This window comes from Colletotrichum orchidophilum (assembly GCF_001831195.1).
Source record: "Colletotrichum orchidophilum strain IMI 309357 chromosome Unknown Scaffold_142.1, whole genome shotgun sequence".
Taxonomy (NCBI): domain Eukaryota; kingdom Fungi; phylum Ascomycota; class Sordariomycetes; order Glomerellales; family Glomerellaceae; genus Colletotrichum; species Colletotrichum orchidophilum.
In genome coordinates, this window is record NW_019173098.1 from 65369 (window position 1) to 92052 (window position 26684).

Genomic DNA, 26684 nt, shown 5'->3' on the forward strand with positions numbered 1-26684 from the left:
CAACATCCACTGCGTGTGCCATTGATACTTACGATAAATAGAGATATCGTGCCCCTTACTAGACTCTGGAGAAGGTCTGGCGAGGGCCGATTCCCCCCATAAGTTAGGCCCTCACGGCCCTCGATCCGGGACGGGAGACGGCTTCCTGCACTGATTGGGCACGAATCGCATTTGCAACTGGGTACGGGGCAGGCCGCGATGCGGAGATCCGCTTTGGAGCAGGACACTGACTCTACTAGACACCGCTTTTTTACGTACTGTGGTCGCACCAACCCGAATCGTTGACGTTGGCGAGGGAGAACGAGGAGCAGAGGAGGGGCATCGTCCGGGCACGGAGTCGCGCTGGCGTTGCGTTCCTTTATGAGAGTCTCCTTGCAAACATAGTACTGTCCTCTACGCTGCGTTCACTCACCGAATCTGAGGGTGACAGATCGACGATCCGGTACTTATTGATCCTGGCCTGAAGACGGCACAGGCGGCACGGATTCGGCGCAGACTAGACTCAGACTGGCTCTGGCTGTACAATGTAGACACAAACACTGTTTGCTGCCGTTCTTCTTCCTGGACCTGTTTTGACCCCCCGTGCCCTCGTCGCCCTGCTCGGTGACCATCCGCCCAACTCCGTCAAGTGGCAGTCCCACGTTCATCTTCAAGAACAGAGAAATCGGTTTCACAGCCAATCAGCATCCCTATCGTATCCTCAAAACCCCACATCTGGAAGAGCCTGCATGGGAGCTGCATTCCTGATCTGCAGGGATTCCCAAGCCAACGTCAGGGCCCAAGTGCCGGTAAAGAGAAGCCTTTCGCAGCTTTCCCGTATAAGACGTTTTTCTGTGCCCCTCGCTGCTTCACCTTGAAAAGGTGAGGAGCCCTTTCTTTCCCCTTCTACTTTTAGCCTCACCTTTCCCACACCCGCACTCTTCCATCCTCACCTTCCCCAGATTTTTCCCCAGCCAGGTGATATCGGAGAAACCTTTGCCATCGACCATTAAAGTCCTTCTCCCCCTCTCAGTCCCAGCTTCCAGAATCCAGCTGTTAATACCTCCTATCACCGTTCCCATAACAAAGCCCACACACATTCGCCAGCTGCGTGCAACAAGGCAAAATGTTCAGCAATCGCAAGTTCTCCATCAACCGGCACACCGGTGTGCCTAAGCCAAGACGCTTCAGTGTCGGTGAGGTTGGAGGCAACGGTAAGCATGAAAACCCCTTCTCCCTTCCTCTACACATTCCACTCCAGCTTTCTGAACGACGCCTTCTTCCGCTCAATACTCCATCACATCGACCAAGCTCTGCAGATACGCACAGCAGGGAGGATGGGAAAAAAGCTTGTCGTCAAGCTGTGGTGTTGAGTGCGGGGTAGGAGCTGAGCAAAGTTGCCCCTCGTTCCCCACACAGCTCCAACTCAAGCTCGATGTCATTCTTGGCTTCCCAATCGGCGCCATTGGCTGTGATAATTTCACCACAACGTGAAGGCTGACATTTCCCATCAGAGGTCCAGTCAAAGACTCACAGACAGTTCCGCAATGCCCACGAGGGCCACCAACCCCATGCTGGTCTTGATGCCAGCCGTTCCTCCACTGGTGTCGTCTGGTGTACTGAGCGCGCCTCCGAGTACGGTTTCCTCGAGGATCCCGAATCTTGGGCCAACCTGGGCCAGGGTGCCCCCGAAGTCGAGGACGACATTGCTGGCTGCTTCCCCCGTCCCACCACTATCGACATCTCCATGGCCGGCCGCGAGTATGGTCCCACCGCAGGTATCAGGGAGCTTCGCGAGGCCGTTGCCAACCTCTACAATGTCATGCACCGTGAAGGCAAGGACAGCAAGTACACTTGGGAGAACGTCGCTATTGTCCCCGGTGGTCGCGCCGGTTTGATTCGCATCGCTGCCGTTCTTGGCAACTCTTATCTCTCCTTCTTCTTACCCGACTACACGGCGTACAACGAAATGTTGTCTCTCTTCAAGAACGTATGTATTCGTTGCTGCATTTGGAGCCTGATAGAATGAATAGCAGCTGACTCTGGGTCCTCAGTTCTCCGCCATCCCCGTTCCTCTGGCCGAGGAGGACGGCTACCACATCCACCCCGACCGCATCGCCGAGGAGATTTCCCGTGGCTCCTCTGTCATCCTGACCTCGAACCCCCGCAACCCTACCGGTCGTGTCGTCGCCAACCCCGAGTTGGCTGAGATCCAAGACATCTGCCGTGGCCGCGCCACCTTCGTCAGCGACGAGTTCTACTCCGGCTACAACTATACGAGCAACTGTGACGGCAGTACCATCTCTGCGGCTGAGAACGTCGAGGATGTCGACGAGGATGATGTCCTCATCATTGATGGCTTGACCAAGCGCTTCAGACTGCCCGGCTGGCGTGTTGCGTGGATTCTTGGTCCCAAGGGTATGTGATGAATTCTCACGAATATGACGAATTGCTTGCTAATATGGTCGTGCAGAATACATCAAGGCGTGAGTTGTCCATGTTTATATATATTGATGACTGGAGAGGTTGGGACCGGAGACTGACCCTGACACACAACTCTAGTATTGGCTCTTGCGGTAGCTACCTCGATGGTGGTGCCAACCACCCCTTCCAGGAGGCGGCAATTCCCATGCTCGACCCTACCCTTGTCAAGACGGAGATGATCTCCCTGCAGAAGCACTTCCGCGTAAGTCAAATGAGCGGCTTTGGATTTGGCGGGTTCTAACAAATTGAAAAGGACAAGCGTGATTACGTCGTTCGCAGACTCCGTGAGATGGGATTCGTCATTAAATATGTCCCTGACTCCACTTTCTACCTGTAAGTTGCTGGCGTTGAAGGAGCTGCGGGTAAGCGCCGAGACTAACATGCCTCCAGCTGGCTCAACCTTGAAGGTCTTCCCGATGCCATTGCGGACGGTCTCAACTTCTTCCAGGCCTGTCTGGAGGAGAAGGTCATCGTCGTGCCTGGTATCTTTTTCGATCTGAACCCTTCCAGACGTCGTGATCTCTTCGACAGCCCTTGCCACCACTTTGTTCGCTTCTCTTACGGCCCCAAGATGGAGACCCTGAAGAAGGGTTGTGATGGTATCGAACGCGTCGTCAACAAGTTCCGCAAGTCGTCCGATTAGACGAAATAGGGATGTTCTGGGATAGAGGATTGGATGGAGTTGGAAACGGCCGACTCACGACAAATGAAGATCAAATACCCTAGTCTTCATTGCTTATATGTATACACGAAGACGGCACTGCCGGTGCCGAACAGACTAACGCGCCAGTAGAGTGCAATGAATTATCGCAAAGTCTCCAAATCCATCTTGATTCTCTCGTGAATTGACAATTACAATGAAAACGTGACTTGACGGACATGTGGCTTGGCTCAAAGCATTGCGGTGTGACAAGCCAACTATGGAGATTTCGGTCTGACACACAGACAAACTTGCCTGAAGTGATTGAATGCTCCGCATACCGTCCTTACGTAGAGACTTACCTAGAGGCCTACCTCACCATGTCCACATTTCCAAGTCACGGTCGTTTTGGGAACCAAGTGTTTACAAGACCTTTTCTGCTTTTTTTTTTGTGTACTTTTCTGTCGCCATTTTCTCTAGTCCAGATCCCCTCCCTTAGCCGCCACACATCGTCCCTCGAGAATTGGTGGAAACTTCAGTGCTCAAAGTAGCTAGCCAGGGACATTCCCCCCTGGAAACAAAAGGAAACCTATGTTTGTTTTCTTGATGTTTTTTAATCGTTTTTTCGCAATTGCCAATCTCGAACCCAATTCCTGTGTATCCGTCCCCAATCCTCCGAGCTGTTCCAAAGGTCTCGCAAATCCATTCCCAAAGGAGGCAAAGGAATCGGGGACGCATGTCCAAATACTCCTACATGTTGAGAGAGAGGAAGTCCAATTCGTGCCAAAGATGATGAATGCTATAGTCGTCTTTGATCCCGTCGGCCTCGTCCAATGATGTACTGGTAAAGGTGGCACTGTTCTCTTCGTGCCGAGAACCTTGCCTGTTTGTGGCACTGCTCTCCGTGATCGGTGAAAGCCTTGCTAATAATAATGTTGGCTCTGATTTCAGGTTCTCGAAAAGTAACTCTGGCGGTAGTGAAGGTACCGCTCTGTTGTTCTTATTATTGGTGTCTCGTTGGAGAGCCTTGCTGAGGAGACCAGGAACAAGCAAAGTCGCAAACGTGTCGTAAGTCGTGAGTCGTACATCCGCTTTCTCGTTATATAGAGAAAGCTTCATTAGTGAAGAGAAGCGCACAATGAAAAGCAGTGAAGTGGTTTTAGCGATATCCCACCAACTATTTCATGCAGATGACGTGAGCGCTGGTGATGGAGGCCACCGAGATGGAAGCGCCCGTATCGTTGCGGACGGTGATTACTGGGGTAACCACCAGCTGCACGCGCCAGTGCTCAGCCTGCAAGAGCTGCGGTCCAATATTGGGCGCAATGCCAACCATGGTTCCGGTGTTGAACCGCACTCCAGTATCGGGGAAACGGAACTCGAAAGTCCAGCGCGAGGTGAACATCTTAGCCGAGATAGACCATGCCTTTTCGCACATCTGGCGGAGAGCCTCATCGGCCCTCTCGAGGTCGGGACCGCCCTCAGACTCGGGTAGCAAGAGAGGTGAGAGCATCTCGCGGAGCTCAGCCTGAAAGTACTCAATGCGGTGGTTGCGGTAGGCGTCGTAACGCTCGTGATTGATGCAAGAGTTAACAATGGCCGCGAGTCGGTCGATACAGACCTGGAGAGCACCACCTTGACCCGCTGTGTATGTTAGCCATAGTCGCGAATGAAGGATGGGAATGATCAAGCTTACCAGGGAGATTGTTCATCTCGTGGCGGATCTCACGCAGCTGGCGATCAGCATCAACCGAGAAACCTTCCCAAGCCTCGAAAGTGAAGATCCGATTGACCAGGAGATCGATCATGGTGCGAGAGATGAGGCAAGCGCGGCTCATGGGGTCATGCATATGCTGGCGGATGTAAGACCACGCCTGCTGCTCGCTGAAGGGAGCGTAGAGCTTCATCATGTAACGAAGGATGACAACCTCGCTGGACCGCGACAAAATGCTGAGGTCAACGTCTGAGGCAAACTGGAGCACCTAGCCCCGCGCAAGACCCCAGACACTCTCGAGAGCACGAGCATAGCGCTCATTATCGCCGCCTTCATCCTCGCCGAAGCCATTGCCGGGAGCAAAGGGGCTGGTGACTGCATGACTGGGGCCATTGCCGCCCTGGCCAAAGGGGCCAGGACTAAAAGCTCCTTGCTGAGAGAAGTTAGCCGTGTGGTGGCTGTTACCGGATGAATTGGGAGCGTGGTTGCGAATGCGCTGCGGGATCATCGAATAGTCGTTACTGTAGCCCATGTGATTCGAGCCCATGCCCTGAGGGCCTTGGGAGCCTTGGTGACCCGAAGGAACTAAAGGCGATGGGCGAGTAAAGCCACTGCTGGGTCCTTCGAAGTTGCCAAAATGGCTCGCAGAACGAGGAGTCGGGCTGCGGTAGAGAGCGCTGCCTCCGTTGAAGTCATGGCGAGAACCAGTATTGGATCCTGGACCATAATTCATGTTGTAAGAGGCATCATTGTGGAAGCTGCTATTGTCCGCGTTGGCAAACATGCTCGGGTGGAACTCGGGAGCATTAGGACGGAACGAGCCGCGGTGGCCCATGGCAGTGCCAGGGCGCGATGGCATGTCAATCTGGCCTCTATAGTTATTGGGTCCCGCAAAGCCGTTGGATTGCTGATATCCGCCGCCAAAGCCATTCTGAACATCTCGCGTCCGCGAGTAAGAACCAGAAGGAGGTGCGTTATGCTGAGTACGGGCGACGCTTGATGCGCGTGTCCAGCCAGCAGAAGACATGGTGCGGTTGTCGCCAGGGCGACGGCCACTACCAAACATGCCCGGGTAAGACATGGGAGGTCCGTTCTGAGTAGGTGCATAGGCCGGTGCAGAGCGTTGAGGCTGCTCCATGTTCTGTTGGTAGTTGAACGGCTGCAGGGCATTGTCCATGGAGGGAACAATTTCATAGGATTCAGAATCATGAGGACGACGGGCCTCCTGAGGCTGCTGGAATCGCTTAGCAGACTGGGGCTGGTTCTCCTTCTCGAGCGCGGCGATGCTAGCAGTGCTCAGGGTGGTAATAGCCTTGGAAGAGGTCTCACGCTCCCCATGCATCCATCGGGAGCTAGGGCGGTTCATAAAGTCCTTGAGAGTCTGGGTTGATATCATCAGCGAAGCTCCTTCTTCAACTACCATGAATATGGAAACGTACCTGAAGTAGCTCAGCAACAATCTGCTCCCTGTCCTCATCCTCTTCATCATTGCGAGGATCGAGTCGGGCCAGGAACTCGAGAACCTTATTCTTGTGGTTCTCTTGCTCAACATGGTAGCGCGCAAGACGGTCCTCCAAGTCCTCGTGCTTTCGGTGAATCTCAGCAACATCACGCTTGAGCTGCTTACGCTCTTCGTAAATGATGCTGGACTCCAACTTGTTGGAGCAAAGAATCTTGTCATTGTACTCGAGATCGATTTTAATGTCCGCGACCTCGTTGACTGCCTGACGAAGAATGTCATTGACCTTTTGCGCGTACGTCTGGAGGCCGTCGCAAAGGTCGTTGGCAATGTTGCTGGGAATGCCCGGAGTGCGGCGGATCGCCTGCTGGGTGGTCATAATCCCGGCTTGAACCTGCCGGGCGGGGATCCAAGCAGGCTTCCATCTCGAAGTTAGTCACGTAGTCTAGAGCGAATAACGAAAGTTTGGATAGTAAAAATAGAAGTTGAAAGGTGAAGACAGGAAAACACAAGACGAGGAGCCTGGTTGAAAGTGAAAGCGGAGAGGGACCAAGGTGAAGTAAAAACTGACTTACGTGGTTTCTGGCTAGCTCGGAGCGGCGACTCTCCCTGAGAGGGCCAGCCAACGGGCCGTCAATCTGGCAGTGAGCAGCCATCTCTGCGATATTCTTCTTTGTCTTTGTGAGCTCAAGATTTGGCATGAGCTTCTTTTTGTCCTCCAAAACGGGGGCAAGATCCGGTTGGATTCGTCGAATATCGTTGTTGAGGGAACCCGGAGTGTGATGACCAGGAGTCTTGATGCTGGGAGTAGCAGTTCCGAACTGACGGCTAGATTTAGCAGACGGCAACGGGCCAGATCGATGACCTGCTGTGTTTGGCTGGACGGCAGAACGACCAGTGGGAGTTGCAAAGGCTGTTTTCTCAGAAGGAATAGAAGCTCTTCGCGTGGAGAAGTGGGAGGGATTTTGAGCAGAACCTGCGTTCTGGAAACTTCCCTGCTCCTGGTTCCTAGCGAACGTGAAGTTTGCCGACTGGAATTTCGGCGGCTGAGGTAGCTGGTAGTCACCGAGGTGAAGCTGTGAAGTTTGGTCAGAAAGATCAGCCGCGAAGACGTCAGAAGGTGATTTTGCGTCGCGGACGGTGCTTTCAGACGAACTGGGAGTCGTCCGCAATGGCTCACGAGTCGCGGCGAACTGTGGAGAGTGCTCGGCGAGACAAACGCCTCCGCGTCTAGAGCCGGAGCTCGCGCTGCCCAAATCGGCCATCGTGACCAAGCAAGGTTTGTTGAACTCGAAGGGTCTGGTACGTTCAGGGGATGTGAGATGAGCTCGAAGGCAGTGTGAGAGAATATAGAAATACTCAAGGGATATTTCCGGGCTGGGGATGGGATGGGGAAGATTCCGTGCTTGAGAAGCTTTGGAAAAGTTCTCAAAGGGTAGGAAACGGAAGTGGTGGAAGAAAGGTGATTCAAGGAAGAAAAGGGAAAAAAGGTTACTGTCTTCGCAGAAGGCAGGAGCAGCCCACGCTAGCACCTTAAGGAGGTGCACGTAGGAAAATTTGAGGAGAATACACACAGAGATGGTAGGAATCAAGCAGGCAAGGTGTGCATATAACCAACTCACTAAGGTGAGCCCAGGTGAGTCTTGGTAAGAACTCTGGATCCATGCATCTTGCCAAACACCAGTCCATCCACCCCCCTTCTGCTCATCTACAATGAGCCTGAGTCATATGCCGTTGAAACAATCAAGGGGCGGGGGACGGGGGAGAAAGTACACATGGATGATTGAACAACGTGCAGACCCATTTCCCAGGCACTTGTAATGGCTTCGAGGCCACGGTGGAGAGCGAACGATGAATCATTCCATCACTATAGTCACTCGAGCAACATCGCGTTGCCAAGTGGGATTTGCGAACGAAATTGGTGGAAGAAGAGTAACAAGAATAAATAGAAGAGGGAGAGGATGGTCGTGTAAGGAAGAAAAATGCCACATACCGACAAAACGGAATTAGTAGACTCGACGGTCTTGTCGAATGTTGAAGCAAACGTTCGCCCTTGTCTGGGTAATTGTTGGAGCTATGAAGCTAATGGTCTGCAAAGAGTAACAAGCAAGTCAAGCAAAGTTCTTCAGCTCCGTTTCGATTACCTATCTGCTCTTTCGGTCAGCTGAAGCCCGAGGGCGACACAGGATTGGGAACTTGCCGATAAATCGATGGAGAACAAGAATCTGTTTCTTCGTTGTCCTAATGATCTCGGTTTTCGTCGTGATGTTGGGGGCAAGCTCAAACTTCAACGAGAAGCATAAGAACTGGCTCGTCTTCTTCTGAATCTCGCCGAAGAGCAAACAATGCTGTCGGACCTAAGAACATAGGAAAAATTGGTTAGTGAGCCGCGTAAGGAGATCCATATGACCAGAAAGTGGAAGAGACAGCGATGAACGTAGGAGAGAGTACCCTCACCTTGCTGTTGCTACTCTGAGGCTGTCTGCCAAGAGGATGCCACGAGGACACGCAGTGGTTCGAGCTCTGGGAGAAAGCGTCCGGTAGACAGTGTGTTGGAAATTGTTTTCGAACGGGCGAAAATTCGAGAGAGTTTCGACAGTGGTATTGAAGGGGTCAGGGAGGGAAGAAATATGATGTGATATGGGTTTTGAGAGTAGAGACGAGAGGGGGTAGATGGTTGTGGAAGAAAGAAGTTGTGAAGAAAGGATGGTGAGGTGGCAACGAAGCAGGAGAAGAGTGGGAGAAGAGATTTCAGTTCTCCTCAAAAGGGCGAGAGCTCAGGAGCAAGAAATTTCACCAGTCCTCAAAAAGTCGAGAGCACGGGAGGAAGAGACGTGATGTATCCTTAAAAGGGCGGGTGCAGAGCTAGGGGGAAGGGATTTCACATATTCTCAAAAGGGGGAGAGCACCGAAGAACAGTCATGTCTCCCTCTTGAGATGCCACTATCGACTTAGAGAGGCAGGAGGGTTTTGTTGGCTCTCGCTTTATCCACATCTCAAGATACCGTTGGCAACCTGAAGGGGTTGGGAAGTTCTCACCTTGTCCAAGTCTCGAGATGCCTTGCTCGACCTAGACGGACGGGGGAGGTTCGGAAACCCTCCTTTTGTTCAGGGTTTGACATCGAGAGCGTGGGAGGGTTTTGATACTTCTCGCCCCATCCAGGTTGAAATTTATCTTCATGATCGCATGTCATGAGGCTGGCAGATTTCTACAGGACAGTAGATGGCGAAAGCTGTTTAGCTTGATTGTACACCTTGAGAAATGTAGCAATACTGGCGGACGAGTTTTGTCATCCCAGCCCTGATGCTGATGAAATACTTACACGATGACAGGCTTCACCTGGGAATCCTTTGAATAACCAAGCTAAGGTAAGTTGTGAATAGATGTCAAGGCAGCTTCAGATGAAGAGAGTACTTTCACTTTCAGTTGAAGCAAAACTGTAGACCACCAGTCTAATTGAGATGTTTGTGATCAGCCTCAGAAGGCATGGAGAGTCAACCGAGTGTGGTGAGGAGAATGCTTCCTGCCACAAGCAACAAGCTGGAGTCTACTAAGATGAGCGAGAACCGTCTGGCACCGACTAGCTTGCGCAGAAGGTCTTCATAGAGGGACTGCCTTCAATGGTACCAGGATGAGCACTTGCGATTACGTGCCAATAAAGTGAGAAGAACCTGTCTGGCTGTTCGAGGACAGTTGCAAGGTGGGCATTACTAGTACCCCTCTATTGAAGACAATCTTCTCTCAATAAAGAGAAGAAGGAGGAAAAGCCCGAAAACAAACGGACTTTGTTAGGAGCAAGGATGCTCAGGTCCATGGAATTGAGTAGAAAAGGTAGCTGTGATAGGACCAGGTTAGAGATAATGGATATACAAAAGGGCTGAGCTCTAGATGTGTTCCGCCCGCCTGTCCTTGCAAATGCGATGGGGGCGCAGCAAACTAATGTCTGGTTGGAAACCTTTCCATTATACTCGAGAGAACTACTCATTCGAGTACACACCAATCTGACACGGACAGGGGTCATTTTTGGGGAACAGTAGCCAGTTTGGTAAATCAGTCGAGATGTGTCACGTCTCAGTATTGTAACCAGGGCGGCAGGGAAATAGAATAGGCTAAATTGATAGAAAGTAGCCCCTGATAAAGCATCACTAGAACGTTGTGGTAAATGTCAAATACAGTCTAGTCTCCCACCAAATAAAGAACATCGTCGCCAGTTGTCCCGCCTTACAACAGGCCTTACGGCCAGGGGACGAAGTAAAAAGGCAACCTGAGTTGGGGAAAGTAGACGAAGGCGATGATAACAACCGGAGCCAGCCATCGCGCCGGCTCATTTTAGATCAAGCAAAATTTGCTAAGAACAATTTTAGTACCTAGTCTGGTGCATAAGCTACAGCTTCCTTTGTTCCTTACCCAGACGCCGGGTTGGCAACCTGTCATTTGCTCCGCATATAAATGGAGGACTTGGAAGGGAACAACCTAAGGTACAAATATCAGCCAGAAAAAATTGGCGATCGAACGTGCAATCAAAGTCTTTTCTGCAGAGAATCAGTGCGATATCAACCTGCTCTCCAGTGGTGTTTGGGTAGGTCTTGGTTTCTGACGTGACGAAACTTGGCTTGACGCGGATGGCGGCCAGAGGCGGTCAAACGGTGCAAGTCTCACGGTCGTCATGGCTCATTCCAGCGAGAGAGAGGATTGCCGAACGATGGCATCGGCCTGGTGTTGTTGTAAGCGAATGCCAGGTAGCACATTTTGTTGAAACATACTTGGGGAGGGTCCTAGACGAGTGTTTTCGGGGCCATGGATTAGCTTTTAGATCGCTCGTGTGCGAGAGAACAAACTGCTGTAGACGGCATCTACAACAGGTGACGCGTCGATCATCCTGCCTCCAAAGTAACGACCATTGAGGCCTCTGATGGCGTTCTCGCCACCTTGGACCTTGTCGAACTTGAGGTAAATGTCGCCCTTGGAGTTCGGATCGACGGAGATGTGTACGACGCGGCCGTATTTGGTTTCTGCTTCCTGTCGAACGTCATCCTCCAATTCCTTGACCCATTCCTCTCCCTCTTCCCTGATAGAATGTTAGCGCCGCAGAAATCCAGATTTGAATAAAATGGTGAACATACTCTTCAGGGTCAAACATGTTGTGCAGGACAACGCATCGGCTGGCCATGTTGACGTTGACCGGCAGAGGCTTAGTCTCAGTCTTGGGCTTCAGCACTTGTCGCTCATCTACTCCGTTGGAAGCATCATCAGTCCTGGCAAGTTTTCTCATCAGGGCATCACGGCTATAGTTGTTAAAGTTGACACCGGCGACATCGGTATCGTCAAGGGCGCTGGCGCCGCCGGACTTTTCGCTGTCTCTTCCACCCGCACGGTCGAATGCCGATGTCTGGGGGCCGCGGCCACCCGCGCCAGAGAATGCAGAGCCTTGGAACTGTGGGTTTTGGCCAGGAAATCTCTGCAAGATGTTGGCAGTGCTCTCAGGGGTAAACTTATCGTTTCCGAGGCCAACGCGAATCGGGCGACCCGCGAGATCGAATCCGTTCATCTTTTCGAGGGCCTCTCTGGCTTGGCTGGCTTCACGGTATCTACAGACAGTCAGCATGCCCCTTCGCATCGAGGTAGACGAGTACGGTAACATACTGCACGAATCCATAGCCTCGGCTGCGTCCATTATCATCCTTCTGGAGCTGGACAAATTCAAGTTCGCCGAATGGTTCAAACACAGCCTGTAAATCCTGCTCGGTGACGTTGAAGTGAATATTGCCCACATAGAGGCGGTGGAAGGGGATCGAGTTCGGGTGAGCGCTGGTGGTTTCGGAATTGCGAACCTGTCGATTCTTCTCGGCCTCTGTGAGCTGGACAATGATAGGGATACCTAACAGCTTCTGCCCGGTAAGTTGAAGCGCTTGAGTGACTGAATCCTCGTTTTTGAATTCAACGTAACCAACTCTAGAATATGATTAGCGAGTTCTTGAGCCGGCGTTGACCTGATACATACCCCTTGGATCTTTGGCTGATGCGATCTTTGACAATTTGGGCCTCATTGACAGGGCCGACCTTTTCGAAAAACGCCTTCAGGTCGCGTGTGCGAAGACGGGCGGCGAGCTGCTGGACAAAGACAGTGCGGCGATCCCGTTCATCTTCAGTAAGTTGTGGTGTTGCCTCACGCTTGGAAGTTTCCTGACGATCGTCGTCCCTAGCCCGGCGATGGTCCCCAGAGTAGCGATCGGAGCGATCGCGGCGTTCGCGATAATCGTCGCGCGACGAGCGGTAAGAGCGGTGCGGTGACCGAGATCGCGAGCGGGCACGTCCGCCTCTGTAGTAATCACCATCTCCTCTGTGACGACGTGAGTGACGGCGGTCATCATCGCGACTTTTGCTTCTCCGCCTACTCTTGTGGCTACCAGCGTCACTTCGCGGGGTTGATGTCTTGACGTCGTCCGGGGTTCCGCGTCGGCTTCGTGTCGTGCTCCGGTCGCGGCGCTCACGGTCTCGGCGACGACGATCATAGTCCCTGTCGCGGCTTCCATCGCGGCCGCGATCGCGCTCCTTGCGCTCGGAACGATCGCCATTGGGACGTTCTTCAACGTCGTGAGTCTTCGTCTCGGTAGAGCTTTTTGCGGTGGCGTCGAGCAACGCCTCTACGTCTAGGCCCGACATCTTGCGCTGGGTTTCGAATTGGGAGAGATAAGGAAGGAGTAGTCGGCTGTTTTCTCCGCTTATGCTGGCTGCTTCTACTAAGGTAGATCGCAGATTTTATCGTAGCGTGGTTGCGGAGGGGAAGGAAGCAAAATAGATGTGGGACGGGGAGGTTGGCGCAGCCACACGAAAGACTGAATGCAGCGGTACCTTAGACAGGCAAAATCTTGGACCAGGCAAAACGGTGAATCGGGCTACGGACAGCAGCCCAAGCGCTGTAGGAGGACCTGCTGGCCAAGCAAATCTGGAAGGTGGCAGCAACTGGCGAAAGAGAATGCCTTACGTAATGATGTGGCTGACTCAGACGGGCAAGTTCTGTGCGCCATGGTGGCATCGAACCTACTATCTAAGAATGCATGCCTATTTACACACATCCGTCCGAGCCACTGGTATGGGAAACTCTGGTCACCTTGAGGGAACTTCAGAAGTTCAGACCGTACAAACACGTGACCAACAGTCATTTGTCCCAGACTCGAAGCTTAGGGTGCAGCATTGCAATATGCTAAACTGACTTCAACCTGGAGGCCCGACCAGACCCCCTTTACGACTGCCCGTGAACATATTCGCTGCAACGGTTCGCCGTTTAGATGCGCCCATTGCGTTGGGAAACCTATTCAATTCGTTCCTTCATGAAGCTATGATCCTCGCCATGGGCAAACGTCAAACTCATAACCTGTAGCGGCCATGGTTGGACAGAGAATGAACGTGCTGTCTAGTCATTTTATGGCATAATCTCGGCGTGTGTGGTATCATTCAAAATACTCTGTACTAAAACAGCCTGTCATGGAAACATGACGGCTCTTCCCGGCCGTATCATAACTGGCTGGGGCGCTGTAATACGCATGGCTCCTTCGAGCCGTCTCCTAAGAACGCCCATGAAACAACCCCATTACAGCGTTAAAGTAAAGGACTAAAAACGTATATACATTGTGGGACACGTGATGGTGAAGATGAGCAAACTTGCTCGGTTCGGTATTAGGAATAGGCCCCAGAAGTCGTCATCGTGACATGGTGTATGTTGCGGTCGTGTGCGGTGGTTAAGTGGAATTAGTTGGCCTTGACGATAGGAGGAAGTTCAGTGCCAAAGATGCTGTCCCAGAACCGGCTAGTGACTCCGAAGCCGAGTTCGTAATCGAGGAAGTGGTGCTGAAGGTGGTACTTCTTGAGTTCCTTATACCACAGAGGGAGGTTCTGGTGATGGAGGAAGTAGTGGGTCAAGTCATAGCAAATATAGCCGAAAATGCCTCCACAGTAGACAGCCGTCGCAGCATGCCAACTGTACGAGAATACCCAATGCGCGAGCTTGTAGAACGGCGTGGCAAGAACAACGAACAATGTGGGAGGCATGACCAGGCGGTACTTGTCCATGGGCAAGTAATGGTGGATACCGTGGAGGAGAAAATGCGCAGTGATGCCAACACGGTTGTCAGGCAGCCACCTGATTAAAACATGTCAGCCTGGTAGTTGCACCATGGTGAATCACAGATAAACTTACTTGTCGAGATGGAACAAGAATCGGTGCAGGACGTACTCGATCAAGCTCCATAGGAAAAATCCAAAGCCCCAGTAACAGAACTCCTGGAAGGAGCTGTCCATACCCTCTCTTGCCAGGTAGGTACCGTAGGCGACAGGCGGAAGCCACGCGAGCGGGACTACCCACCAGGGCGTCTTGGACAGAGGCTCCAAGAAGTTGCCAAACAGAGGCGCAGACTCACCGCCCTTGTAGTGGCGAGGGCGGTGGACTTGATCGAGATAGAATTCCTTGCTGAAGCCGCCGAACCAAATCTGAGGGAACAGTGGGCGGCTCAAGTCGAGGAACTTGTGTTTCTTGTAGTCGCTTGTATAATCCGTTTCCTTGCTCAGATCCTCCTCGCTTGCCATACCGGTCCGAGGATGTACCCAACGCTCGCCGTCCCATAGCTCGCCGTGCTCATTTATCTGGACGCCTTTGGCCTCTCCCGTCTTCTCGATGATACCGTTGCCGTTGCCGTTGCCGTTGCCGTTCGCCTTTCCGTTTCCGTTCGCAAGCCCATTGGCTTTGCCATTTGCTGTGCCATTGACCTTGCGAATCCCATCAGCGGCCTTCTGATTAATGACAAAGCCGACCAGGGACTCGTCCAGAACTTCATACGCCGTCTCGGAGTGAGGGTGAGAGGTTGGGTCGCGCAGAATGGCATCGATATCCTTGCCAGCATAGTCGTAGACGAGATGGGCTCCACCGGGATGGTCTTGAGCGAAGTCGGTCACATCGTATACGTTGGAACCGATGGTGACATAGCAAGACTTCTTGGAGTTGTGAGCCTCGACCTCGGCGCGAGTAAATGTGGGAAGAGTTCGCGACGGCATGTTGCTGGTGACTTGACGACTTGTTCGCGACGATACGAAATTGGCAGAGAATGATGGAACGGAAATATAGCTGTTGTCTCTGTAGGTTTCTGGCGCCCGAGCCCAAAGTGGACGAACTCTGAGTTGAATGACAACAAAGGGAGTGTACGGGTAGAATTGCAGCAGCAGTCGCGGTCGCGGGCCCTGGCGAGAGAGAGAAGGATAATGGAGGTAGACGTGGGACGGAGAGAAGAAGTATTAAGACGCTGTATGGTTGGGCGAAAGCGGGCGGTCTAAGGTGACAAAAAGGAGCCAAAAGCCGGGAGGGCCGGGAGGGCGAGGTTGAGAGGCCGGGGCGATGTGACTTGAGGCTCGGTGGGCACAGGGTGGTGAGAGAATGGAGTCGGTTCGAAGAATTAATTTAGGGGGGGGGGGGGATGTTTGGTTTAGGGATCGGGGGACGTGGAGGCAGGGCCAAGGAGAAGCTCTCTACGCGACTAGCATTCCCTCTAGGCCAGAAAAAAAATACGGCCTGGTGGCGTTACTTTGGCACAGAACGGGACCTGGCGGAAGCTTGGACAGCCGATTCATGGTTCCACCTGTCGACCACTTTCGCCCGGCTGTTCAGGGTTTGCACTGTGCGAGTGTCTGTTTTTTAGGGCAGATGGATACAAAGTCACAAACCCCGAAATTGCACCTTGCCTCAGCTCAGCATCAGTCGAACATGTCCAGAACGGGCAATGAGTGACGGTTCACTAAGGTAAGGTAGGTTTGCCAGATTGCAGTCATAGGGGTGGGCAAGACTCGCAAGAGGGAGGAGTCAGGAATCAGGACGCGGGACTGACGGAGAGGTGTGGGAACTGGGGACTGTTGCTGACGGGACCCAAGCATGGCCTGGGACGGTCTGGGACGGAATGGAAGACCAGGAACGGGGACTTAGGAACATCTACGAAAGGGCACATACTGCCCAGCCCGCGGGACTGCGTCGTTGCCACGACTGCAATAAGGAGAAACGCCACACAAGAACAGACCAACGGGCAGGGGAACATCGAAACGGTGAGAAGGGCATTGGGCAAGTTCGGCAAAAATCTGAAGGCGGAGGGGTAGAGAATAGTCGCGTGGCAGTTTGAGGGGGGAAATGCAACTACATGGACATTTCCATGGACTCAATCCCGGTGGAATTTGTCCGCGACAATCACCGAGCCCAGCACCTGAGGCAAAAAGCAAATCCAGGACCACACAATGCAGTCGGCAGTCGGCCCAGCCAGATCATCCGGTCTGTGCTGTGCAGAGGGCTCCTTTACACTAGTTCGGATGGGCAGGCTACCTTACCGTGTCACCCGTACAGATAAGTAAGGTACTAACTAGGTGATTCCTCTCCGCGCCATCCTGACCGACCTGCTTGTTGGCAGATTTTTCGACCAAAAGACAAGTAAATCACATGAAATAAACTGTGAGCCATGGGGTAGCTGGGGGAGCGGTGTGTCTACTGGTCCTCCAGTTCGACCCGACGAGCACTTGGTTCTTCGTGGCTTGAAATCGAGGGACATTCTCAGAACGCTCCAGATAAGATCGGGAATGGACTCTTGGCCTCCTACAGTCTTAGCACCTCGGGCCATGAGCGGCCGTGGGCCCTGACCCCCAAGGACCAAGATCGAAGTGAGTGGCGTGCGTTGGCGGGAGCAGCGGTCTGTCACAGCGAGCATTGTATTAATGCATGGGCCAAAGATGGCAGGATGGGAGATGCATACAAGTACGTTCCCACGATCAGTCCAACGCCACTGATTACACCTCGATGCCACAATGAGGTACCTCGAGCTCACCTGACCTTTCCTCATGCAAGTACATGACCCAGCCACTTTACGGCAGCTGCAAGTTGCGGCTTTACAATTTGTGGCTGATGAGCCACGCGTGTAATCCTCAAAAAGTGCCTCTTGGACTGATTAATTAACCCGCTAATCTGTGTTCTATTTACCTAATATTACTCAAGCAAGCCAAGGTACGGAAAAGTCGTTTGTTTTTGATCAAGTTCGTCTCCCATTCCAATTGCGTAGATCTTTGCCTACCTTGCTTTCCATGGCCACCCGGGAAATCACAGGATCAACCAGCCGCATATAAATGTAGCTGTCAACATCAAACTTAAGTCGTGCCAAAGGTCAGAAAGTAATAGACGAGGAAACGAACACGGCGGCTGGACCGCTTTTGGCACGCAAACATGCTTCTGCGGCTCGTTGATGAGATGCTTGGTCAAGCCAGGAATCTGCCAGGGAAGCATGGCAATGGTTGAGGTAACTTCAACTTGATCGGAGTTCCATTGGGCCAATGGCGGGGCTCTCCTTCCCGGGTCTGCCCTACCAGCCAGACCCCACCCTGTTGCGCGTAAGGTACGGATACAGAGTAAGGTAAGGTAGGTAGGCAGTCCGGGCGCATCAGATGGAGGGGCACTCATTGTTTGGGGGCAGTCACGGTCTGTTGTGCTGAGCTCAGCGCACAGAGAGGCGGGGCAGGAAGCCAGGAGAGAAATAAGGTATTTCAAGGTTCCTGCGCATCTGATGGTCGCCTGCGCTACAAGTACTGACGACTTGCTCTGCCCCTAAACCCCTAGCTTCGGTAACTCGATGTCAATAGGTAACCTACGGCTTCCAGGTTCTTCGGCGTAACCATGGCTAGCTCTCCCGCAATGCTATCGTGTTTGAGCCTGCTTTAAGTTAATCAAAGGTAAAATCAGCGTGGATGATGAGTAGAGGGGCCTATCTGGGTATAGTCAATGCCCATCAAGCTCATTCAAAGTTGGGCCCACCCCAGCGCAGCTCCAGCGCATCTTGCCGGGCAGCTTCCGGCAAGATGCGTCCACTGCTTCATCAATCTCAAGGTGATCAAGGCACCTGGGATTGTACCTAAGGTACCTCGCCCATAATGGTCTGCCTCATCTTGCGATCTGGGATGCGTCCATATACCTTTTATATAGGTAGTATGCGTGCATGTATGCGCAGCCCATCGAGGTGCGCTGCAGGTTGGAATGGCACACATGCGACACAAGCCAATGGGCCAACAGGTTCTGCTCCCACCAAGCTCAGCTGTCCCCCTCTCGCCAAATGGAACCATCCAAAGAAATCGCTGAAAGGCAGGTAGGTAGGGCAAGGGAAGCAGGAGGTGTCGTCAGCAGTGATACAAACATGTGTGGCGGGGACAGCCGTCAAGTAATTGACAATAGTACTTTTGCCGCCGCAGCCACTCTACGCATTAGCTAAGACTACCTTGCGCAAGCAATCGAACCGCCCCCCTCAGCCCCAGGTTCGCAACCCAAGCCTTCAAAGTCTTTCGCGGCACGTCTTTGCCGCTGCGAATGCTACCTCGAGTGGATGTCGCCCAGACAATAACGTATTGATAAAATCGTACCTCTTGAAGCAGACTGCTGCTGCCGCTGCACACACCATAATTAATTCCAGCTTGGACTTTTGATTTTGACTAGACCCCCAAATCATCTTCGGCTCTACCTGCCTTGCCCTCCCTTGCGTGGGCGTGCCTTACATCATCTTAGGTAACGGCTTGGAGCTTTACCTCGTCTACCTTAGTCGGACTTGAACCTTCTGGTGCACCTTACCTCACTTCGCTCGCCCTTTTACCCCTCCAAAACAAGCCAAAAAAGATCGATTCTTGACCTCGTGGACCCGGACACTCTGCGCGACCCCTCCATCGCTTCCCCGAACAACCAACGCATCTTTGCGACTGAACTTCACATCCAGTCTTTACAGATTCCTGGATAGCTTTCTGAGCCTCCCGCGACCCTGAACCATGGCGTCATCCGGTCTCGGGAGAGGTTCCATCTTCCTTGCCTTCTGTCTGCTCTTGGTGCTTCTACCAGGTCGCGCCGCTGCCTTTGGCGCCGGGAACATCCCCTCCATTGCTCAGGTAAGCTCAGACACCTTGATCACCTCGTCCAATATTCCACCGTTTTGCAAACTAATGCATTGCGATCTACCTGTAGGTCGAGGGCCTCAATTGGCGTCATGGAGGTACGCACCCTTCTGTTGCTATGCTTACCCCCACAGCTGACTGACATGGTTGCGCACAGATATCGAGGACATGCTCAAGACCATTGCTTTTTTGCATGGCAAGAAATGGACCTCCATGTTGGTTTCCCGAGTTTACTTTGGCAACTGGCTTCGAGACTACTCTCAAGCTGTCGATGTGGGTAGCTTGAAGGGAGTCAACGCTCCCACCATCAGAATTCTAGTATGTCCACGTAGCGAAGCGGAAGTCGGTGGGTATTCCTTGTACTGACTTCTTTCAACAGGTATGGGTTCTCTCTTTCATGGCCTTCGGCTATGCGACGGAAGAATTTGAGGTCACCGAGGAGCGCCTCGGCGTCTACCGTCCCGAGGAACACATCGACAATCCCTTGGGATACGCTGATGGCATGGACGCGCGCAAGTTCGACCCTCGTCTTCGCGGCCCCGTCGACGCTGTCGAGACACAGATCGATCCTCGCACTGGCATGAAGAACTACATTGCCAATGAGTCTGGCGGCTGGGCGACCAGCGCTGGCTACCTGCGCTTCAGTTTCTCTCGCAGCATCCACTTCGGCCGGGTCTATACCAGCGGTTCGCGTGGTTCAGGAAAAGAGGCCGACCTTTGCGAGGCACTGCGCTGTCTCGGACAGGCTCTCCACTGTATGGAGGACTTCAGCGCGCACAGCAACTACTGCGAGCTTGCTCTTCGAGAGCTAGGTTACCACGACGTCTATCCTCACTGTGGTACTGCTACCGAAATCAACCTGAATGGTCGCCGCGTTTACCCTATCGTTACGGGAACTTTCGGCGCTGTCGACTTCTTGCATTCCGTTCTCGGCGAAGCCACGGACCACTTCACGCAGTCTGAGGTAGATGAGATGAATGTCGCTCTGAAGAACGCCGAGGGTATGTCTGCGAACATCACTGGTGGCACCGGATCTCGTGGTTTCTTAGGGATCGGCTCTTCGAAGCCGAATGACTTCATCTCCCTTGTCAGTCAGCTTCCTGGCATCGGCGGAGATTTGGCAAGCCAGGCTCGCGATCTGCAGGCCCAGTCGAATTCACAGGAGCAGCAGAACACTCGATCTGGGGGCGACCTCAGCCGTGGTGACCTCAGCCGTGAGAGTTCCAACCAGGTACCCGGCATGAGCACAAACTTCGATCCTGTTGAGACTGCGCGCAAGATCTATCCGATCCTTCAATTCCGTGACAAGATTGTCAAGTCCATCAGCAACATTATCGCCAAGATCCCAGGTCTGGAAAAGCTTTTGGACCACATCAGTGAGACGCTGACTGCCTTCATTTTGGGACTGCTGGCACCGTTTGTCAGACCCATCATCACACAGGTCTCCAAGGTTCTGAAGGACGGTTCATCCACTGTCATCACTGCAAGCTCCAACTCTCAGCTGGAGCCCTGGAAGAACCCCAACTGTTCTGACCCCACTCACTCCATGCTCTCAAAGGACCATTTCACCAACGTCTTGAACTCGTGCGCTGGTAGGGTTGCTGCGACTATATTGCAATATGTCGTCCCGTAAGTAGACTTGATCTATAGCCAGGGGATTCTGAACATGACTAATGTGGGGGGACAGACGAATCCTGTACGCCTGGGAAAACCCGGGTGTGCCTGTCGATGAGGTCGTCAATGATGTTCTCCGGGCCTTCCACCATCCGGCAGCTCGCGATGAGAGAGTCCAAATCCAGAGAGATATGTTCGAGACGGTGCGAAAGTGGGCGAATGAGACCTCCCACAAGCACGAACTTTCCCACCTGCTCTCGTCCGAATCTGTCAAGACCGGTAAGAATCATATCTTGGCCGGCGGTGATGGCACCAAGAGCGTCGGAGGCCACACGCACTCCCATGGGGCCTTTGACAGCTTTGGAGAGCTGGGACATGGCAAAGTGCAAGGTTCCCTTTGGAACCAGATCCGCACTCGAGATCTCAGCTCCATGGAAGGTGATGACAGGAAGCCTTTGTCAAGCTCCCCCCTCCCCCCATCCCAGCAAGACTACGGATACCACCAGAGCGGCGGTGACAACAGCCACCACTACTCAAGTTCCCAGTCTCAAGGCCAGGCCTCTGGCTACTACGGTGGCGGCCAGTCTCAACCCCAAGGCTACGGTCAACAGCCGCCCCAGGCGCCTCCGGGCCAGTGGGGTTCTCCTCAACCCCCTCAGGGTTACGGCGGACCGGGCTACGGTGGCCCCCCAGGCGCATATGGCGGTCCAGGCTACGGCGGACCGAGTTACGGTGGACCGCCGCAACCACAGTACCCTCCTCACCACGGTGGTCCTCCACATCCGCCGCATCACGAGCAGGGTGGCGGCGGCTGGAGCCAGTACCCGGGCCAGCATCGCTATTAGACAAGCACGTATACGGAAAATGGAATGTGTCGCCACGAAAGTGTCGTCAGTTGGCGACCGGGTCGCGGGTTACGGACTGGAGTCTTGGGGAACATGGAAACGGGTCGGGTTGGAAGGGGCGGGATACAAAATCCACCTATGGCTGATGAGAATGATTCCCAGGGTCGGTGCTTTACAGCACACGACGTATGAATTGCAATAATTTATCCGTTCTTGATATTCGTATTTGTTGAATTGTATGCATGATTTATCTGGTCCATCTCGAAGAACCAACCCTTGCTGCCATTTAGCAGACCAACCGATGAACGCCTGTGCCTAGATCCCCAACTCCTGAAGATGTGATAATGAGGCAAAAGTGCTCCGTACTTGGAAGAAGACATGATTTGCTGTTTGTTCCCCAGTTGCTGAAAATATCACTGCTTGCCGCGTCGGGGATCCAACGCCTCCGCCCTCCTCTTGTCGCGGATCTCCTTGGTGCCGAGACTGCCGACTCCGCCCTCCGACCTACGCTCCCACCCGCCGAGTCTGACGACCAGGCAGGTGGCGTTGTCGCCGTCGTGGGAAACCTCGGTGGCATAGTTGACCACGTCCTTGGCGCCCTCTTCGGGCGTCCTGGCCTCCTTGATGACGTCGACAATCTCCTGGTCGCTGAGCGTGCCCGAGATGCCGTCGCTCATGAGGACTAGGAACGAATACTGCGCGGGGCCAATTTCGACGCGGGTGATTTCTGGTTCGGCTGATACGCCAATACGTTTGCTTCGCATGTCGCCGAATGCGCGACTATTGGCCAGACCTGCGATTCGATCCTCCCCGAAGCTATCTGCGGAGACCATGGACCCGGCCGGCGCATAGCGGCGTAGACGACGGCTCTCGGTGGGCGTCGTCGGGTGATGGTCTGACGTCAGGGGCTGCGCGAGACCGGTAGTGGTTGTGCAGAGAAGTATACGGGTGTCGCCCACATGAGCGACAATCAGGGTAGACTGGGCATTGGGGTGCCAGAATGGTGCTGGCGTAGGTGTCGAGATGAGAGCCACTGATGCTGTCGATCCGCCCTTGAAGCGCGCCGGACCACCAATGCCATGGCCTGATGGTGGTTTGTGTGGAACTCCGAGAATCTCATCATTGTTGACGGGGCGGTCATTTGCCTGAGGATCATCGGGATCGGGTTTTCGGGCCTGCGCTGAGATGAAATCCAAGTCTGCCCTAAGAAAAGCGTACATGAGGACGGACTCGACTGTAACTCTGGGCTCATCGATGCCATCCATCTCCCCTTCAGACAGTTGGAAGTACTCGGGGTTAAAGCGCCTGAAGTATCCTCCGACAGTCTGCCGATACTCTTCCACGAGGGCCTGCGCCAACTTGATAGCTTTCGGAATATCTTCCACCTTGGCCGAGACTGGCTCGGCCCCTTTCATGGGCTCCTCCCTTTCGGGATTTGTCAGGACACCATGCTTATCTTGCTCGGGAACACGTATATCGTCCTTGATATCTTCTTCGGTCTTCATAAACAGCTCCTCGTTAGGGTCTTCTTCCTTGCGACCCGTCTCTGGTGCCTGACTCCTTGCCAGGCTGCTCTGGAGTCCAAATTCTGCAGAGGACTGTTCAATGTAGCCGTGCAGCTCATCGCGCAAGAACTCGGCGCACTGAGATCCGCCATGTCCGTCGAATATACCAAAGTAGAAGACCTGTGGGTCACCAAGTGCGCTGTCAGCAGACGTAGCCTCGTTTGGTTTTTGAATCGGCCGCCTCTGAAGACTAATAGGGGCTCTTTTAGCAAACGCTGGCATGCTAATTGTGCCGGCTTGGTTTGTATCCTCATTGTACGAACGCTGGCCCCTTGAGGAGAAGACACCGAAGTGGTGTTTCGCTCTCTTGAGCGGGATCCGTACCACGGTGAGATCCCGGCTAGGCATGTTGAGGGCTGCGGCGACTGGAGAAGATCCCGGCGTCACTTTGTGGGGAGTCGAAGCATCGCGGGGAAGCTTGTGCCCGGGCCCTGATGACGTTCGGGAGTCAGGGTGTAGGGAAGAGGATGGCAGGTGGGTGACGAAGTAGTTGTGGAATAGCCGCCGGTTTCTCGAGCTTAGTGTCTTGCCGTTCTTGAATAAGCATCGTCGTTCGCGACCGAGTGAAGTATGAGGCCAAGTCGGAAGCCATCGAGGGGTTGGCTCTAGTGTGGTGTGGCATCTTCGCGGCGGTTGCCGAGGGAGTGCAGAAGAGGTGGACTTGTCGATGGGGATGCCGATGCTGTTGTTCAAGGACGAGTGTACCCATCGCACAGCTGTTGATGCGAGGATCCGCGTGGTCCCATGATACGGCGCTATTCGTCGCGTTGCGAGACAGCGTGTTAAAGCTGGCATTGTTCCGAAAGGGCGGAATTCGATTGGCGGGGATGAGAGCGTCACCAGCACTGCAGCAGCTCAGGTAGGGCGACCTTCAAGCTTGTGAAAGCCATGGGCTGTAGGTCGTCAAGCTTGAACGGCGGCCTGGGGGCCTAGAGCGGGATTCTGGGTCAGCGAGCTCTGGTCGATGGCGCGAACGAAGGGAAGGCTTGTCAGCTGTTGCGTCGGCGACGGCGAGGCATTGGCATGGAACTGCCACGAAGCTGAGTATCGTGCGTGGGCCCGGGGAATCGTGAAAGGGCGGGATGGACGAACGGGCCGATCAATTCCTTGACGGCATGTGTGTTTGGTTTCTGTGATCAATTGGTTGTTCTTGACACTGTGGAATTGGAGGATTGGGTTTGGCCAAGGCACATGGTCGGCCTCGGTTGGATCATGGATGGACCCAGCGACGTAATGAGACCGACCTGGAAAGGAAGGACGGGACTGGGGGAAACATGGGGACACGGGGACACGGGGACACACTCTGACCGTGAAGGTCCCCTCTCCCCGCCCTGCCAGCTGCCCGCCTTGGGGGAGGAGGGTCGCCATAGCTGCAGTCAACCTTAGGTGCCCTTGTATTCGGGTACAGCCAAAGGTACTGTACCTTAGGTAGGTGCCCAGTGCTCTATGATTTTGCACCTGGTGCAAGGTAAGTGGCATACCTTAGCACAGGTTGAGGTACCTACAGCCGACAGCTGCCATGGGCACTGGGCTGGGGATAATCTTATCTCATCAGTAATCGGGACGTACAGTGTCAAAATCTGGCTAGGCGAGGAATGAAACACAGTAGACCCACTGCGGTGGACTCAAGCAGGCAGAAGGGGTTCTTTGTCTCTGTGAGGAGCGAATGACGGGAGTGTCACTGACACCAATGATACTCTGGGATACTCCTGCGCTTTCAATCTCGAGACGTTACTGACTTATATTCTACTAAAGCCGTACGATGGTCAAGTATAGTCTCGATATACATGTCAATCCCTGAGTCGCGGCAGAGATTCTCCTCCCCCGCTGCTCTGTCTTACGATGGGAGACTCGGCAGCAGTTCAGGATGACACATCGGATCCGTCCTCGGGTGATTCACCCCCCGTTGTGCTCATATCTGAAGATGGGGACATCGTTCTCAACGTTACATTTGAGACCTCCAGAGAGACCATCGCTGTGGCTCGCAGGACTTGGCAGGCTGCCAGTAAGAAGATCGGTGCACCACGGATGCCCCAGCCCAACCTGAGCCCCAACGTCCAAGTCGCCTACCGTGTCAGGCTTTCCGTCTTGAGGAAGCACTCTCGGTACTTTGAAAACCTTCTCGGCAACAAACAGTTCTCTGAGGCGAGCTACGTCGAGGAAACCCTCGCTCGCCTGGCTGCGGACAAGCTTAAGCTGGCCGAAGTGGATGCCGGGGACTTGCCCTGGATCACAGTCGTCGATGACGACGAGGCAACCCGGTCCGTCGGCCGAGAAAAGGTCTTTGAGGACTTGATGAGGATTATGCATGGGAAGCAGATACAATCTACGTCTGTCAACATGCTTCATGTGACTACTTTGGCCATTCTGGCCGATCGATTTGATTGCAGATCATTGGTCTCGAGATACCTTAGTATCGAGCTCAAGTTCAAGTGGCCCTTGACAAGTGCCAAGCCGGTGCGAGCGGGCAACCAAAAGAAAAGTCTAGACACCGAGAACGTCCTCAGACAGAAGATCCTGGTTGCTTGGCTGTTGGAGCAGCCGCCCAGACTCCATAACTACACACGAGAGCTGATTCTCCGTGGCTCTGTCCGATGGAGCGAACTGTCTCCGGATGAGAGCCCACGTACTGAGCTATGGTGGAGTCTGCCGGATGGCTTGGAGAGTGAGCTGTTTGACCCTGGCTCAATACATAATACGTGCTGACTTGGATCAGGAGAGCTACAGTTCCGGCGGGAGTGTATTTTGAATACCATTGCTTCAGTCCATCGCCATTTCCTCGCTCTCTACTCGTCTCGCGAGAGACAGTGTAAACTTGGGTACGACTCGAGCTCTGCATGTGACTCGTTCCAGCTGGGCCAGATGCTCAGGTTCTTCACGGCCAAGGAGTTGATTGGTATTGTTGACTTTGGGCCCAGCTCATACGACAATATACCAGACTCCTCGGTCATCGATATTGAAGATATACTGGCAATTTTGAAGCAAGTTCCAAGCTATCAGATTGACAAACACCACACCAATTGCGGTATTCGTACGCGTATTGACTCGATCGTGGAATACATCAGATCGATGATGTCGTCGAGTGTCCTCTCTATTTCCCAGGCTGAATGGAAGAACAACCAGGCATCGGCTACTTGGATTCCGGCGGAAGATGGTTCGAAACTGGACAGAGAAGAAAGGAAGTTTGAGTTTACCAGGAGTCTGGCGGGCGACCAACGACTTCGATACGAGGGCAACATGTACGCTGATAAGATGGCGCGCAAGCTATTCACTGCCGATAGATGGGACTGGACCCCCGAGTATTAGTCCATATAGAACAAAGCTCTCCGATATTCCAGTGCTCAGGGGGGACGGACCAGAAGGATCAGACGTGGATAATTTTCTTATCCACTCCAACTTCGATATTGAACGTAGAGCAGACCTTGGTCGCGTTCTTTC

At 53.4% G+C, this 26684-nt stretch overlaps 8 protein-coding genes across 8 annotated transcripts, besides 1 other annotated feature; 3 read left to right on the forward strand and 5 right to left on the reverse strand.

The window, feature by feature from the left end:
• Positions 1–1105: 1105 nt before the first annotated feature.
• CORC01_12077 (aminotransferase class I and II) lies at positions 1106–3106 on the forward strand (the record flags this gene model as incomplete). Its single annotated transcript, XM_022623699.1, has 7 exons — positions 1106–1193; positions 1494–1969; positions 2034–2397; positions 2453–2465; positions 2542–2665; positions 2717–2796; positions 2854–3106. The coding sequence occupies 7 exons, from the start codon at positions 1106–1108 to the stop codon at positions 3104–3106; spliced, it is 1398 nt and encodes a 465-aa protein (XP_022469800.1).
• A 1174-nt stretch (positions 3107–4280) lies between these two features.
• CORC01_12078 (uncharacterized protein) lies at positions 4281–7541 on the reverse strand (the record flags this gene model as incomplete). The annotated part of the gene is made up of 5 exons (XM_022623700.1): positions 4281–4747; positions 4800–5031; positions 5110–6198; positions 6257–6694; positions 6852–7541. The coding sequence occupies 5 exons, from the start codon at positions 7539–7541 to the stop codon at positions 4281–4283; spliced, it is 2916 nt and encodes a 971-aa protein (XP_022469801.1).
• Positions 7542–11086: 3545 nt separating this feature from the next.
• On the reverse strand, positions 11087–12940 carry CORC01_12079 (CC1-like family splicing factor; the record flags this gene model as incomplete). Its single annotated transcript, XM_022623701.1, has 4 exons — positions 11087–11345; positions 11401–11865; positions 11921–12229; positions 12279–12940. 4 exons carry the CDS (start codon positions 12938–12940, stop codon positions 11087–11089), a joined length of 1695 nt encoding a protein of 564 aa, XP_022469802.1.
• Positions 12941–14026: 1086 nt separating this feature from the next.
• Positions 14027–15325, reverse strand: CORC01_12080 (cytochrome b5-like Heme/Steroid binding domain-containing protein; the record flags this gene model as incomplete). Its single annotated transcript, XM_022623702.1, has 2 exons — positions 14027–14417; positions 14475–15325. 2 exons carry the CDS (start codon positions 15323–15325, stop codon positions 14027–14029), a joined length of 1242 nt encoding a protein of 413 aa, XP_022469803.1.
• Positions 15326–16668: 1343 nt separating this feature from the next.
• Positions 16669–17010, reverse strand: CORC01_12081 (uncharacterized protein; the record flags this gene model as incomplete). Its single annotated transcript, XM_022623703.1, has 1 exon — positions 16669–17010. One exon carries the CDS (start codon positions 17008–17010, stop codon positions 16669–16671), a length of 342 nt encoding a protein of 113 aa, XP_022469804.1.
• Positions 17011–19099: 2089 nt separating this feature from the next.
• Positions 19100–21681, forward strand: CORC01_12082 (heterokaryon incompatibility protein Het-C; the record flags this gene model as incomplete). Its single annotated transcript, XM_022623704.1, has 5 exons — positions 19100–19216; positions 19293–19320; positions 19380–19540; positions 19602–20851; positions 20910–21681. The coding sequence occupies 5 exons, from the start codon at positions 19100–19102 to the stop codon at positions 21679–21681; spliced, it is 2328 nt and encodes a 775-aa protein (XP_022469805.1).
• Positions 21682–22094: 413 nt separating this feature from the next.
• On the reverse strand, positions 22095–24041 carry CORC01_12083 (protein phosphatase 2C; the record flags this gene model as incomplete). The annotated part of the gene is made up of 1 exon (XM_022623705.1): positions 22095–24041. One exon carries the CDS (start codon positions 24039–24041, stop codon positions 22095–22097), a length of 1947 nt encoding a protein of 648 aa, XP_022469806.1.
• A 341-nt stretch (positions 24042–24382) lies between these two features.
• Positions 24383–24460: a sequence feature (Short protein (CORC01_12084, OHE92638.1) was converted to a misc_feature.).
• A 628-nt stretch (positions 24461–25088) lies between these two features.
• Positions 25089–26552, forward strand: CORC01_12085 (uncharacterized protein; the record flags this gene model as incomplete). Its single annotated transcript, XM_022623706.1, has 2 exons — positions 25089–25911; positions 25963–26552. 2 exons carry the CDS (start codon positions 25089–25091, stop codon positions 26550–26552), a joined length of 1413 nt encoding a protein of 470 aa, XP_022469807.1.
• Positions 26553–26684: the final 132 nt, after the last annotated feature.